At 38.9% G+C, this 15,150-nt stretch overlaps 1 protein-coding gene across 3 annotated transcripts in view; it reads left to right on the plus strand.

Moving 5' to 3' along the window:
• piezo1 (piezo-type mechanosensitive ion channel component 1) overlaps positions 1-15,150 on the plus strand; it is a 107,016-nt gene that overhangs the window by 63,185 nt on the left and 28,681 nt on the right. For all 3 annotated transcript variants that reach the window (XM_034899227.1, XM_034899228.1, XM_034899229.1), the window contains exons 21-32: positions 809-1,009; positions 1,857-2,061; positions 4,292-4,396; positions 6,813-6,969; positions 9,102-9,345; positions 10,907-11,003; positions 11,343-11,508; positions 11,823-11,912; positions 12,988-13,070; positions 14,034-14,102; positions 14,218-14,312; positions 14,684-14,825. In XM_034899227.1, the coding sequence (XP_034755118.1) occupies positions 809-1,009; positions 1,857-2,061; positions 4,292-4,396; positions 6,813-6,969; positions 9,102-9,345; positions 10,907-11,003; positions 11,343-11,508; positions 11,823-11,912; positions 12,988-13,070; positions 14,034-14,102; positions 14,218-14,312; positions 14,684-14,825 (1,654 nt within the window). The remainder of the gene's footprint in view (positions 1-808; positions 1,010-1,856; positions 2,062-4,291; positions 4,397-6,812; positions 6,970-9,101; positions 9,346-10,906; positions 11,004-11,342; positions 11,509-11,822; positions 11,913-12,987; positions 13,071-14,033; positions 14,103-14,217; positions 14,313-14,683; positions 14,826-15,150) is intronic.

The following is a 15,150-nucleotide window of genomic DNA, read 5'->3' on the forward strand; positions in this document are numbered from 1 at the left end:
ATGTGTAATGTAAATATAAACACAGTTTACTCTATGTCCAATGTAAAGATTATGCTCCTGCATGAGGGTTATTTGAAGCCTGTCTTTTGTCTTGTAGTTTGGGTAGTGTCGCATTGCCAGACCTAATTCTTCAGTGCTGTGGAGTAGGGTCTAGCTACACCACAGATACATTCTGGAATAGGAGAAAAAACACTCTGGGTTATTTGAATTTCTTTAAACCAAGCCTTGGGCAGCGCTAAGCTCCAGATGCAGCGACAGTGGATCTGAAAAAAAAGTCTCAAGAAGTAACTTGTTTTGGTGGAACAAAAAAACAACAACACATACCATACTAATGAACATGACTGTTCACACAATACAGTAATGTGAACTGTGTAAATGAGCTGAATACATAATTTGCTTGCATTTACTTTGTCCCCAGCAATTCTCACCAAAATCTCCCATTGTGATAGTACATGCCGTAAAACATATTCTTTATAAATCTTTACAAGCATTCCCCTAAAGAACCAAGCAGGCCTGCCTTGTTGAATCATCACATTGTTGCACAATTCCATTAAAAACATTTCAGCATTTAGCTTGCTAAACTGAAGGTTGTCGTTGTTTCTTGAATGAATGAAGCCATGTGCAGGACATCAGGCTTTAATCAAAAATTTAAAGTAAATTCATTTTTTTTAGTCACTACTCTTGAATTATTGACGCTACACAGCCAGCCCCCAAACGCTTTCTTTGTGTGTAGAGTCTGCTGATCCACATAAGGTTGATTAATTGAATTCTTAACTGAGTTAATGTCCTGAATGTTTTTTTGTTGCAGAACCATTTAATAGTGCTGATGTTGTTGGTGTTTGAGGCAACAGTGTATCGTCACCAGGCTCACCACTACCGTCAGCTCCAGCGATCTCCCCCCACCATCCGCACCCTGTTCCCCGGCGCTACCAGGGACACTCTAGACCAGGGCCTCATACCCTGCTTCAAGTACCTGCTCAATTACTCCTTCTACAAGTTTGGATTAGAGGTAGATGGGAGAGATCACTTCACTGCTGAACGAGGGCTTTTTAGAAAAGGAAAAATGTATTGAAAATATATAAAATATGATTTAAAACAAGAACTGTTATAAAGTTTACTATTGCAGTCATTTTTAGATACATTTATATATCCGGTTCCTGGCCCACGTGGTCATATCTTTTACATAATGATATTGTTTTTTAATGCAATAGGGATCAAAGTTCACTGGCATTTACGTGCAACGATTACTCCAGATTCTCCACATGATATTATGGACTATAGATGACAACATCCCTAAATTCATTGCAATTGTACATTGAGAAATGTTCCTAAAACTTTTGGACTATTTGCTTTTGCAGTTGTTAACAAAGGGGTGAACCTCGTCCCATCCATGCTTGTGAACGCCTGAGCCTTTTGGGGATGCTCCTTTTATAATCATGACAAATTAACCTGTTCACCTTTGCAATGTTACAAATTCAAAATGATTGAAAAATTTCAAAAATACAATAAGGTTTATCAGTTTAAACCTTAAATATATTGTCTTTGTAGTGTATGGTCAACAAAAGGAATAAACATTAGCATGTCATCTCTTTTATCTAAAAATGATTGTAAAATCTAACTTTATAACAGTTGAGTTGAGTGTTAAATAATTTTTCCTTTATTTACAAACTTTTTTTTTTTTAAATATCTTGTCTTTGCAGTGTAATTGAATATAGGTCTAAAAGGATTTGCAAATCATTGTATTCTGTTTTTATTTGCGTTTTACACAATGTTCCAACTCCATTAATGTTTGTAGTTTAAGATATTTTATTGACATTTTATTTAAATCTCTAAAAAACGTACCCTCTTTTTTAAAGATTTGCTTTCTGATGACGGTGAATGTGATTGGCCAGCGGATGAACTTCTTGGTGATAATCCATGGTTGCTGGTTGGTTGCCCTCTTGGTGAGGCGGCGGCGGGCAGCTATCGCCAGGATCTGGCCCAGATATTGTCTCTTTCTGTCTATCTTCATGATCTACCAGTATCTCCTGTGTGTGGGCATACCTCCGGCACTCTGTATAGGTGAGACCATATATGGAGTCTATCGGGGGTCTTCAAAACATTTTTAGCCAAGGACCCCTTAACTAAATATACATATATTGTATAAAATTAAGTTGCTTATTAAACTTTGCCTACAATATCATGTGGACGGCCTAAAGCCTAACTACAAATACTTTTATTTCATGGAATACTAAGCTACTAAAATAATTATAGTTGGCATGGTTTTATAAATCATCGCTTGATGTTAAACATCAGTGAATCCTTGAGATTAACTGTATCTGTGGAAGGCTACTTTAGTGACTCCCTACCTTTAGGCCATATCTTTCCTTTTTTACGTTTTTTTTCACAAATAGGCTGATTTACATTTGCTAATTCTATGTGGGATTCATGTTAAGACATTGGAACTTTTGAAAATAAGGTGGGATAATTTGGTGGGCCCCCTGGAGTAAATCTGAGGACCCCCTAGAACCCTGAAGCCCCTATTGAAGGCGATTGGGCAGAGCCTCTGTAAGTAAATAGCACAATTATTGTTTACGGATATATGTATCTAGGGGTGGGTATCATTCAAGTTCAAGTACCCTTAGGGATACGGATTCTGTGACTTTGATACCAGTTCCTGAACGATTCCTGAACTTTTTCCGATAAGAATATCATAAAATTACACCATTATATTTTCAGCTTCTTTGAGACCTATAAGGTGCAAACTGAAGTCCGTCATGCATGTCTCTTTGATATGTAACGTTTAGTGCTGTCAAACGATTTAACTATTCAATTGCGATTAATCCTATTAATGTCATAATTAACTCGCAATTAATCACAGTTATTCGCACATATTTATCTATACTAAATGTCCCTTGATTTCTTTTTTTCCCATTATTTCTTCTCAATATAAAATGCTCTCATCAACATGGAAAAGTGGATCAGCTTGCTTTGTGCAAATGTTTTTGGGCACACAGCCTACTGCAGTGTTCAATTTCCTACTAACGTTCTCACTTGGAGCAAACAATTTCTCACAAAGTATAACACTGACTATCAATAAAAGGGTGAAAAAAATACTTTGACAAAGGGGTGGGGGGGAGAATTGGCATCAGCTGTGTGCTTGGCCATTAAGTGGTATTTCAGACTGGACGTGCTGCAATGATAGCTCAGTTCACAACGGTAAAACACACAGATCACTTTGGTCTTGTCGATGGAACATTTGTCAACTTTTTAAAAGTAAACTTTCCATTCAGAATCTTATTGGCGTCCATTTCGCCGTTATTCGCTCGCCATCCTCTTAAAACGTAACGTTACTACTCTTTGGCCGGCTCGCATGCCCAAACAAGTGTGCGCGGCGTGCCTGTTGTTTTGTTTCCGGTCCAGCTAGTTCTGGTGTGGTGTTGTAGTTTTTCTAACGTTACAAGTTGTTGCAGCAGCATGTGAAAAAAACTACAAGATTTGCTAGGCCAAAAAGGTTAATCTTGCGATAAAATAATAGACGCCTTTGAAATGGGTTTGCCTAAACTCCACAACTGTATTCCATTGGTTCCTAAACTATGTTTTTTGTCTGTCTCTATACTTAAAAATAATGAATTTAAGCTCCCCACCCCTACACTCCCACACACATCTCTTATGTACACACACACACAAACACACACACACACACACACACACACACACACACATACACACACTGGGTACTATTGTGAACAGGGTCTGAAGTGAACTTGTTTGGCCACTGTTGATGGATTTTAAAAACTAGCCACGTCTTTTCTTTGAATCATCCTGATCTATTGGTTGGTTGCTTCTTTCAGCCCGCCTCCTCAAGCCAGTAAGGTGCTGCCTCATTTTTTACCTCAAATCCAAGAAAATTGTGGACTTGGTTAAAATGTGAAAGAACAACAGCGGCATAAAAGCAACTATTGAATCATTCAATTCTCATTGACTACCCACCAATCTGGCAGGTAGATTGACAATTTCACCCGCTAATGACAAAAATGTACCCTCTAATGACAAATGTCACCCACATTTGGTCACGTGTTAATTTCAGGCCCTGATTGTGAATGCAAAGCAAACTGAAAGATTATCCCCCAACACAGCATCATATAGAACTACTGTATATTGAAGGTAAACAACTGTAGAAATGAATAATTGTAGAATTGTATAATAATTGTTAAATAGTGTACAGTAGTTACACTATTTTACAATTATTGTACAATTCTAGAGCCTGTACGTCTGCCTACCTACCTGTCTTTCTTGTGTTTTCCTGCAGACTACCCATGGCGGTGGAACACACCAGTGTTGATTAACTCGGCTCTCATTAAATGGATTTATCTGCCTGACTTCTACACTGTGCCTAACTCCAAAAACCTTATAGGTCAGTGTGTGTGTGAGAGTTGGTCTGGGAGTGTATCAGTCTGATTATACTTTAGTAGAAAGCCTCAGTGTTTTCTTATCTGTTCACGTTTTAAATTGCTGTTGATTCTGTTTTTAAACTCAACCCTTAATTAAAAAACAAACCCTTAATGTTTACTGTTGACTTAATAAATTCACTATACTGAATGACACTTGACACCTCCCTACTAATGTGTGTCCACAGGCCCTATGTTGTGCATGTGTGTATTTCAAACAACAGTGTAAAGATTGACTGACATAAGGGGTTTAAAACAACAGACATGAGACTGTCATTATTATGACACGACATTTGTCATGATCATTAAAGAGTCATTATAAGTGTTTCAAAGACAACAATCTCTGAGTTATGACAACTTGACTTAAGCAAGACAGTTTGACCTATTGTTACACAGTAATACTACAGTATACTGTCTTATATATGTAATGACAGGCCCACTTATCCAACTTTAATAACAATTTAGATGATTCACACATTAATCTTAAAATGTTTAACCTTTGAACATTTAAAAAAAAATTTAACACAATTATATGGGTTTTATTGATTACTGTGAATTACTACTGAATGCATCACCTTCTTATTGTAAAATTTTATAAGTTCCTCACATTCTATGAACTTGATGAACTTTCCAGAGAACAACAGAACATGAGAATTGCCTTTTAATCTGTCATATGTATAGATTTCCATTATTTGCCCTTGATATTCATATCAAGCAAGAGTTAACCTCTGCTTTCTCATCTTACGCATCACACTCCACTGTTATGGTGGCCATTTCAGTAGAGTTACTCACTAACATTGTTGTGAAAACACAATAACATGGAATATAACTGCACACTTCCTGCATTGCTGCATTACTTCAAATACTAAGTTACTCCTCTAGTAAAGTAGTATTCACATGAAATAAAACAATAAAACATTGAGACCATTCAACAAAGCACTATGGGTAACAACAAATTTAACACATGAACTGGTTATTATACACTTGTCACTAGGCTTCCTCAGTTATTTTAGCATAAAGGTATCACATTCGCTCTAGAATCTTTGCTACTGCCCTCTAGAGGCATAGGCAGAGTTTGACATTCGAGCCAGAGGGGCCAAAAAAAACAACTTATTGGAGCAGCTGAGACCTGGCCTACCACTTGGAGAACACAGCACAAGCACATATGGACAAAACAAGCATACTAAATATCTATATATGTTTATTTTTAAAATACATTGTAAAAATTTAACAATTCGCCATAATGAAATCCATCATGGCATGGTTTAATGGAATGCTAAAGTATTCATGAAAACAAAAGTATTCAATCCCCCCCTCCAATGGAAAATTGTACCTGTCATGACATATTTATGATTATGTTGTATAGTTTAATGTGAAATTGTAATAACACAGAGATTGTTGTCTTCATTAAGTCACGTTGATGTCATGACAAAGACATCTCAAACGAGCTAACTTTGCGTCAAAAGTGTCATTAAAACAGTCATCAATTCAGTGTCATGTCAGTCTTATACACATTATTAGATTAATAAACTAAAGACAAACAAAGTGTTACGTAAATAACTTCTAAGCTAATATTTATTTAGAAAAATACATTATCATATTGGTGACCAAAGCAAGAAGAAAATGTTTAAGAAACAGCCTCCTAAGATGTGTAAACTCGTATAACCTATAAGGCAGATGGTGGGACAATGTCCTGTCAATCACTTGTCCTTTTTGTTTTGAATGTCGTTATTTCGCATTAGACATGACACACATTTTAGTTGACTGAAATGTTGTTTAGTCTTAAGGAAGAATCACTTTAGACCTACAAAAATGAAGAATTAAAACAAAAATTTTGAAAAATAACCATTATGCATTGCCATATAATTTTGTGTCAAAGCCAAAGACTGGCCGAAGAGCAGCATGCAACTTCTGTTGCCTACGCCGTCCTAGACCTTATGTTATTCCGGTGTCACATATGCTCAACCATCAGCGGCGCCAGCAGCCGTAATCCTGTACATACATTTTGTTAAATGATGATGATCATACGGTTGAGAGTTGTGGATTAGCGGAGCCAGTCTATCATCTCCCATCCCTCTGCCAATCACGGGAATGCATGGCACATGCACGGTTAGAGTGTATGCTAGTTTTTGGTGGAGCAGACGTTTGGGCCGGTCAGTAAAATAATCTCTATTGTTATAGTTACTGGAGGGCTGTTGAGTGAGAGTGCTGTTATTTGCAAGACATTGCGGCACATCTGTAGCACTATTTTGAGTGCTTTAATAAACCGCGACAGTACAATGAGCATGTGCAGCCTTTATGTAACAGAATTGGTGCTACAGTATGTGGCAGCAGTCAGTGATGAAAATGATAATTTTGAGGTTTCTTTGTGTGCGTCCATAGCGGACTTTGTGCTGCTGATGTGTGCAGCCCAGCAGTGGAAGGTGTTTGAGTGTGAGCACACAGAGGACTGGATGGTTGCTGCAGGCGAGAACACAGACCACCCTGAACCAATGGAAGGCCGGCTGTTTAACCCAGCACCCAACTTCATCAACTGCAGGTAAATGCAGCACTTGTCTGCCTGATATATCAGTCATCTACAGTTGAACCTGCTGTTTGTTCGCTGTGATCCTGTCATCATTTCTTTTCTTTACTTCAGAGAGACATCATTTGACTGTAGTCAGTGTTAAGGAAGGGAACATTTCTGATAAGGATATATCTGCCACTGTTTGTCTTTTAGATTATACATCTAACATAAACAAACCTTTCTTTATAAAGTTTATAAAGTACTCTTTAATTAAGCTGTTAAAACGTTGTGGCCATGATATTTAATAAGCAGAATCTTTTACAGTAAAAATAACAAAAACTTTTAAACATGCATAGTGTGAAATGGTAAATAAGGGTTGAAACAATAATATTTAAATATTTGTATTTTCTATTAGCTCAGATCAGATGTTAATATTGGCCAGGTTGATGTGTAGTTGGGAATAATGATTTCATAGTTTAGCTGTTGGTTCAATTATTATTAATAAAAACTCATGAAGAGTAGCAAATGCTAAATGCAAATTTGAATCTTAAAGAAACGGAAGTTGGACCTGCACTTATGTGAACAAAAATCTTCGTCACGGGTTCAGTATTGGGCGAGAACGCTAAAACCCACAACTGCAAACCGGGCTGCAATGTACTAATATTGGGCAAATACGGATCGTCTGTTTCTTAGCCACTGACAGGCTCAGATGGTTATTATAAGTGTCTGACAACATTATGCAAAAGGATTCCTACAGAGATAAACCTAGTTGTCAAACAGTAACATCTTTTTTGTTTAACATGACACAACTCTAAAGTTGCTATCGCCAATCTCACCAGACTCCAGCTAAATAAACAAAACTTTTAGCTTGTAAAGAGCCACCATATGTCCACATGTAAATGGGTGAATTAAGAGTTGGTGGTGATTATTGGAAGGTTGGAAAGACAAACTTTTGAAAAGCAATAATAAAATTACTGTTTTTTTAAATGGATTCTGATGGGTTAGGCAACAGAGATTTCAGGACAGTTTCACGTTAACTAAAAACGATCTTACTCTTTAATAAAAAGGTCTATCCCTGTAGTAATCTTATCCATAATACAATCTGAGCCTGTAAATGGTAAAACAGAACTTTTAGTCGACGTAAATTGAAGGTGTGCAATTGCCCATTACAGTTTTCCCCAATTGTTTACTCACCAAAATTGGAACTTGACACGCAATCACCAAACCATGAAACTCATGTACCAAATCCCTAAACCAAGTCTGCAAAATTTAATTCCTGCATAACACTTCGAGTCTAATTCTGTAAGACTGCAAACAGTTGTCTAGATTAGGCACAACATTTAAAATTAAAATCTCTTTAGTCCATTTGGAAAGCATCACCAATCATAATGCCAAGCTCTATAGACCAGTTGACAACACCCAATCCAAACAGGTGTAAACAGTAGTTGCTGAATTGTGCACAATCAGAGCTTTAGCACTAGACGGCCATAGATGAGCATGGGGTGCTCCGTCATGCCATGAGATTCTTTCCCCGCTCTTTAGCCAGGGAGAACATCACTTGTAATTTTGATGAGGTGCTGTGGCCAGACCAAAATAGGAGGCTGGCTGCATGACATTTTGCATGCTTTTTTGTCTTTTTATGTTTGGAAGTTTGGAAAGTATTATTCACTTTCATTTTGGTTTATTTTCGGATAGTAAAACCTTACTGCATGTTTTCCTGGTTTTTCTCCTCTTGGACAAGGAAATTGGTATTTGCAAAACATAAGTGTTCAAAAATAGTTACTGTATTGCATTTGTGTGTTTGTTTATTCATATTTGAGGAGGTATACATTACTGTGACAATCTTTTATAACCGGCTACAGCGTAACACTGAGAATTTCTAAAGGAATAAAACCCACTGACGGGAGAGTCATAGTGGTCTTTGTGTTGAGCAGACAGATCTATTCACATGGCGTGTGTCATTTTGAACAAAAACATTTTGAAAAGAGATTTAACAGTAGGGACTTGTAGAGTTTACCATTTTGTTTTAGAGGTTTTGTGTTTTGCGTTTACACTTTTGGGAAAATAGGCCAATATTTGTCACGCTATCTCTCGCCATGCATAAGTTTTATAAAAAATGTATAATGTTTGGACATGAAATATTTCTTTTCCTGTTCCTCCTCCAGGAGTTACCTCGACATGGCTAAAATCTTGGTGTTTCGTCACCTCTTCTGGTTTGTGCTGTCAGTGATCTTCATCACCGGGGCAACCAGGATCTCTGTGTTTGGATTGGGCTACCTGCTCGCCTGCTTCTTTTTTCTGCTGTTTGGGACCAAGCTATTGGTCAAATCATCCAGGACCTGCCTGGCCCTGTGGGACTGTCTCATTATCTACAACGTGGCAGTCATTATATCAAAAAATATGTTATCAGTAAGTATAAAGCTCATCATTGAGTGCTAGATTGCAGCTTTTGTGTCCGTGTGTGTGTGTGTGTGTGTGTGTGTGTGTGTGTGTGTGTGTGGGGGGGGGGGGGGGGGGGTGGTTCCTCTGTATTTTTTTGTCCTAGTAATTTATTAAATAAGTTACTGGAAGGTGATTACATTTTGAACCTGATTTTACTGTAATGATGGCAGCACAACGTGGGATGACAAATTATAATTTGCGTAATAGGAAGTGGATCAGAGTGTCAGAACCGGGTAGAAGCGGCCGAAATGGGTTTCCTCAGGAGGGGGGCTGGCGTCTCCCTTAGAGATAGTGTGAGAAGTTCAGTCATCCATGTGGAACTCAGAGTAGAGCGCTGCTCCTTTGTGTCGAAAGGAGCCAGTTCAGGTGGTTCAGGCATCTGGCAGAAATGCCTCCTGGACGGCTCCCTACGGAGGTGTTCCAGGCACGGCCAGCCGGGAGGAGGCCTCGGGGAAGACCCAGGACTAGGTGGAGGGATTATATTTCCAGCCTGGTCTGGGAACGCCTCAGGATCCCCCAGTCGGAGCTCGTTAATGTGGCTCAGGAAATGTGGCTGTATATGAAGATGTTACCAGATAGTAAAACATGTATATCAGTGCGGTGTCCGTGTCATAGCGATGAGCTGGAGAGCTCAGGAGTTCAGCAGTCTAATGGTTTGTAACTATGACGGTTTGAGGAACCTGAAGCTGCTAACTTTCTCCATCGTAGTCCTGTTGATGGAGGTGGGGGCTTGTCTTTCTCTCTGTTGCTTCCTTTAGTCCACAGTCAGCTCCCCTGTTTTGCTGACGTTGAGATGTAGGTAGTTGTCTTGACAGTGCCCAATTTTTGAAGGTCCCGGAATTGTCCGCATTTTAACTCTGTCTTGTCTCAGATAGACGAATTGCAAGGATTTTTCTAAATTGCCTGTGCATTTTGTGATTCAAGCATATGTGGTAAAACTTGACTCACATCTAATTTGTTACAGTAACCCCCCATCTCCCTGCCCCCTTAACACACACTCCAAGACAGTCAATACTGAGACAGAAGAAGAAGCTCTGGCTGTCTAACACAAATATGGTCTTGGTCTTGACTTGGTCTTGTCCTGCCCTGGACTTGTCTTGGCTTGGTCTCAAACCTCAAAGTCTAGATCTTGTCTCGGTCTCGATACACTCTGCTCTTGGTGATGACTTGGTCTCAGTGTAGGTGACCACCTCTCTGTAGAGGTCAGCCTTATCTGTGTCGTCGTCGGAATAATCTGAAAAATAAATTCCTGACTGTGAAAGTTCAAAATGCATCAACATTGAGAAATAGGGCTTAGGTGGAGCTCTGCTTTCACCGAGTGCCCTTCTAGTTATAATTTACAAAAGAATTGCTCACATTAAACAAAATGAAAAGTATTGTAGTACAATTACCACTGTTGATAATAACACTATTCTCTAGGATAATGGAATTCCATTATTATGAAGTTTGAAGAGCAACCTAGACAGATGCATGCAAGTTAAAAAAACACTGAATTGTGTATTTCTTTGTGCGTGTGTGTGTGTTCCAGATCCTGGCATGTGTGTTTGTGTTTGAGATGCAGAAGGGCTTCTGTTGGGTGATTCAACTCTTCAGCCTGGTTTGCACAGTCAAAGGATACTATGACCGTAAGTGCTTTAATATTATTAATAATAATAATATGAATACACCACCAACAATGACCGTGTTTGCATTAGGTATCTATAGTATCTATAGCTATAGAATTAAGCAAAGGTGATTTCAATCAGATTTTCAATGTAAGATGGATTTTCTATCTATTTCTATGACGCATAGTATATATAATGCTATGTTATGTGCTTGTAGTCCTTGAAGTAACAAAATTGCATTCACATGCTGTTTATCAGAAAGTCACACCTGACAGAAGAAGTTACAGATTGTTATGTGCTGCAGAATGCCTTTTTATTTAGTATTAGGTATCATAGTATGTTGTTTTTGTTTTCTGACAGCAAAAGCAGTGAGTGACAAGACCTGCAGCCTGCCGGTAGAAGAGGCCGGGATCATATGGGACAGTATCTGTTTTCTGTGCCTGTTGCTCCAGAGGAGGGTCTTCCTCAGTTACTACTTCCTGCATGTGACGGCAGAGCTGCAGGCGTCTGCCAAACAGGCCTCGAGGTATGACACAAAAAACGGATTCATTGACTGTTAATGTGGAAGCTTTCGCAGTGGTTCCAATAGTAGGGGCCACCAGAATATTAAGTAAATTAAAAGTAAACTGGTACTGTCCCTTTAAACAAAGAACCTCAGAGGGAGTCTCTCCTTACAACATTAATTTCCTGTGAGATTATCCAAAGGACGTTTAAGTCCATCCATGAGCAGTGTCCCGTGGTAGGGACAGCCATTCAAAAATATTTGAGATACCAATTGAGTAGTGAGACTCAAGTACCACTTGGCTAACAAATGCAATGACAGCTGTTTCTTCCTTCCAGGGGTTTTGAGCTCTTTAGAGCCAGTATCGTGAAGAACATTAAGTTTTACCAACAAGCAGAGAAGAAGTCTCTGTCACAACTCAAGAGATCGTAAGTATTCACCATTCAGTAAGTGCAGCTGATGAAATTTGCTTTTGGGAGCTGGATGAGGAAATTCTTAAAAATTGAGTATTGTGCCTTAAGTTGCCTTCAACACAGGCTGATAGCAGGGGAAGACACTAGGGACGCCTTTCAACCTCAGGAACTTTCGCCCTGAACTAGAGACCTTCTGAGGAACTCATTGCTCTTCAACCGGAGGGACCAGGGTCTAAATTAAGTTCTGGGCATATCTTTTGGGGAGAGTTTACCCCCCCAAAAGTCCCTGATTAGGGGTAGTACTTTCTTAAAGGAAAGAAACCTTCGGGTGGCGTTTCAATTTAATTCAATTTTATTTTATGTATAGTATCAAATCATAACTAGAACTGCAAGCCGTTATAACGGGGTCCAAGCCTCCTTGCGGCAGCGAAAGCGGGATCCAAAGTGTAACGGTGGGGAACCAACATCGATAAATATCGAGAGGTGTTAGCCGTAAGGTCTGCGGTACATTACTTTTGCAAATATCGCATTAACATTTATTGGTTGAGTAAAAGGGCCAGAAAAGGTCTACGTTGGATAGCCGAACGTTGCCAAATTTGGTACAGAGCCACAGAGTGGCATGCCGAACAAGCATCACAAGTTTCATGTTGCTGGCATTTTCTATGGCAGAGATATTGCAACAGCAAATTACCCAATTAAATGCATTGAGATTTGGTCACAACAAATTATTAGCTATTAAACTTAAAGGGCTTATAAATTAATACAAAAAAATGTGTAATCTGGCTCAATTTGGTACACACATCTTTTACAGAATTAAAGTCATTCAAATGCCCGGTCCACTTTTTTAACTTAAGAATTTGTATAATTAACAGTTACACAAGATTGAAAATACCTTGAAAATACCGCTTGCCCTAACCAAATTACTTAAATTTGTGTATTGGAGGTGACACCTGACCGAAATATACCATGGTAGGCACCATGTTGATATATATAGAATACATTGCTTTACATTTGCCCACAGCCAATATTTCTTTAGTTAATGAGTTTAATTATTCTGTCGCCTGCCATTTCTTGTCCTGCCCTCTCTCAGGATGCAGAGAATTCGCTCCAAGCAGCAGAAGTACAGAGGTGGATACAAAACAAGTGACGATTCTCACGTGAGCGAGACTGCTGGTAGGACTCACTAGTTTACTCGTTGACTGTGAAAATATTCTGCAAGCAGTAAGAAAACTAGTTTAGACTAGTTTTAAACTAGTTTTTTTTCTCATCTCTGCTGAGGGTTGCCCACACGTAGTAACAACGACAAGAACTCTATCACACTTATATTTTTATTGTCACACCACACGTTTTGGTTTGTCAAATTGAGCACATGAGCATTACGGGCGGACTTGAAACGAGAGGGCAGAGAGGCAGCGCAGGAAGAAAAGCGGGTCCACGGAGCTGTTCACCAATGCCACAGTGGCCGATGGGCATACAGGTTTCAGAAGGGCACCATCTACAAACAGAAGGGAGCAACAACGGCCATGGTCGCAACCCTGATATATATACTATCTAATTGTTTATTTTAAAGCCTGATGCAACTTTGTTATTTAAAGGTGCTATATAACTATCATAAATATCTTATAGGCAATATAACATGAACTCTAGAGGGCACATTTATGTTGCCATTAAGCTAAACCATTTTATAGCGACACTTTGGGTTTTATTTACATATTTATGTATTAGGTGTGTTCAGTATTTTCAAAACTTTCAGTCCTATGGCTTTGCTCACTTTTCTCCAAGCCTTCTAATTTTTTGTGCTGTCCTCTCTAAAGTGCTGACGTTAATTCGTAGAGCTCTGGGTGCCCACAGACAACGACAATTAGTTTGTCAGTTAGACAGTTCTCCATTTCTCTGCGACAACAGGAGAATTTAACATGATATGCTTTTGTGACCCAGCGTTACACAAATATTTCACCCAAGTTGAAACATTTCAACCCACACTGACACATATTTTGCGCAAATTTGCGTCCATTGCATAATTGATTCTGCATGTATTTGTTGCACGCAGAAAATGCGCTTTGCCTTTTTTTGATTAGCAAATCATTATGTAGCACTTTCTCTATCTAATCTAAACCTTATCTTGTTTCCTTCCAGACGACCAGTCAGACAAGAAAAGTTCCAGGAAGAAAAAGTGGCACCAGCCGTGGATGGACCATGCTACAGGTATGAAAAACACTCCATTTGTCTTGAATTACAGCAGGGACAAGTAGTCCTTCTTTTCTAACTTTTGATCATCTTCATATAGTGATAGAGATGACATTGTTTCTTCTACTCACAGTGCTGCATTCCGGAGAGTACTACCTGTTTGAATCAGATACTGAGGATGAAGAGGAATCTGAAGAACAGAAGCCTCAGAAACAGACCGCCTCTCAGGTCAAACACACAACTGACTCACAAAATGTATTAACTTACCGGATATAATATATCCATGTAGCATTTCTATGGGAGTCAGTTTTATATTGACATGTTTATCATAATGCATGCCCATGTGCAGTTTACTACCAGCTGTATTGTAGAGTGTGTGGACAAACACAGCAGTGGACCTACAACATAAGCGGAGGCAGTCCATTATCTCATTGCTACAGTAGACAGTTGTAAAGCCATAATGAGTCCCTTGTTGTATATAGCATACAGTTTAAGTGTTTATAAAAAAAAAATTTGAAATGTTAAACACTGCTATGGTGAACATGCTTTGTTGAAACTCTAATTTTCACATTTTTATTGTGTTGTTTCTTCCCCCTCAGTTGGCTTACCAGGCGTGGGTGAGCAGTGTGAAAACAGCTTTGAGAGAACGTCAGAGACACCAGAAAAAGTTGAAGAGGATTGAGAGAAAAGAGAAAGAGGGAGAAGGAGGAGTAGATTCACAGGAGGCTTATTCTGTGACAGGTTAAATATTCTTACATCTCTCCCTTTTATGTCTGTTTTTTGTCTGTATGTTTTATGTCTGTATGCTCTATGCGCCGGCGACAGCCGTGGCCAGAGGCAGAATGTTTTTAGTTGTCTGCCGGTTTGTCCAGCCATCAGTCCATCTTCAGTTTTGTGGACAAAATATCTCAGGAACGCCTTAAAGGACTCTGCTTTGATTTGGCAAAACTGTCCACTTAGACTCAAGGATGAACTGATTAGAGTATGCTTGTCAAAGGTCAAGATCTGTTTTTGGCCATAACTCAAAAATCCATTCACTAATTATGATAACTCTTCACACAAATGT

This window comes from Etheostoma cragini, chromosome 17 (assembly GCF_013103735.1).
Source record: "Etheostoma cragini isolate CJK2018 chromosome 17, CSU_Ecrag_1.0, whole genome shotgun sequence".
In the NCBI taxonomy this organism is placed as follows: Eukaryota; Metazoa; Chordata; class Actinopteri; order Perciformes; family Percidae; genus Etheostoma; species Etheostoma cragini.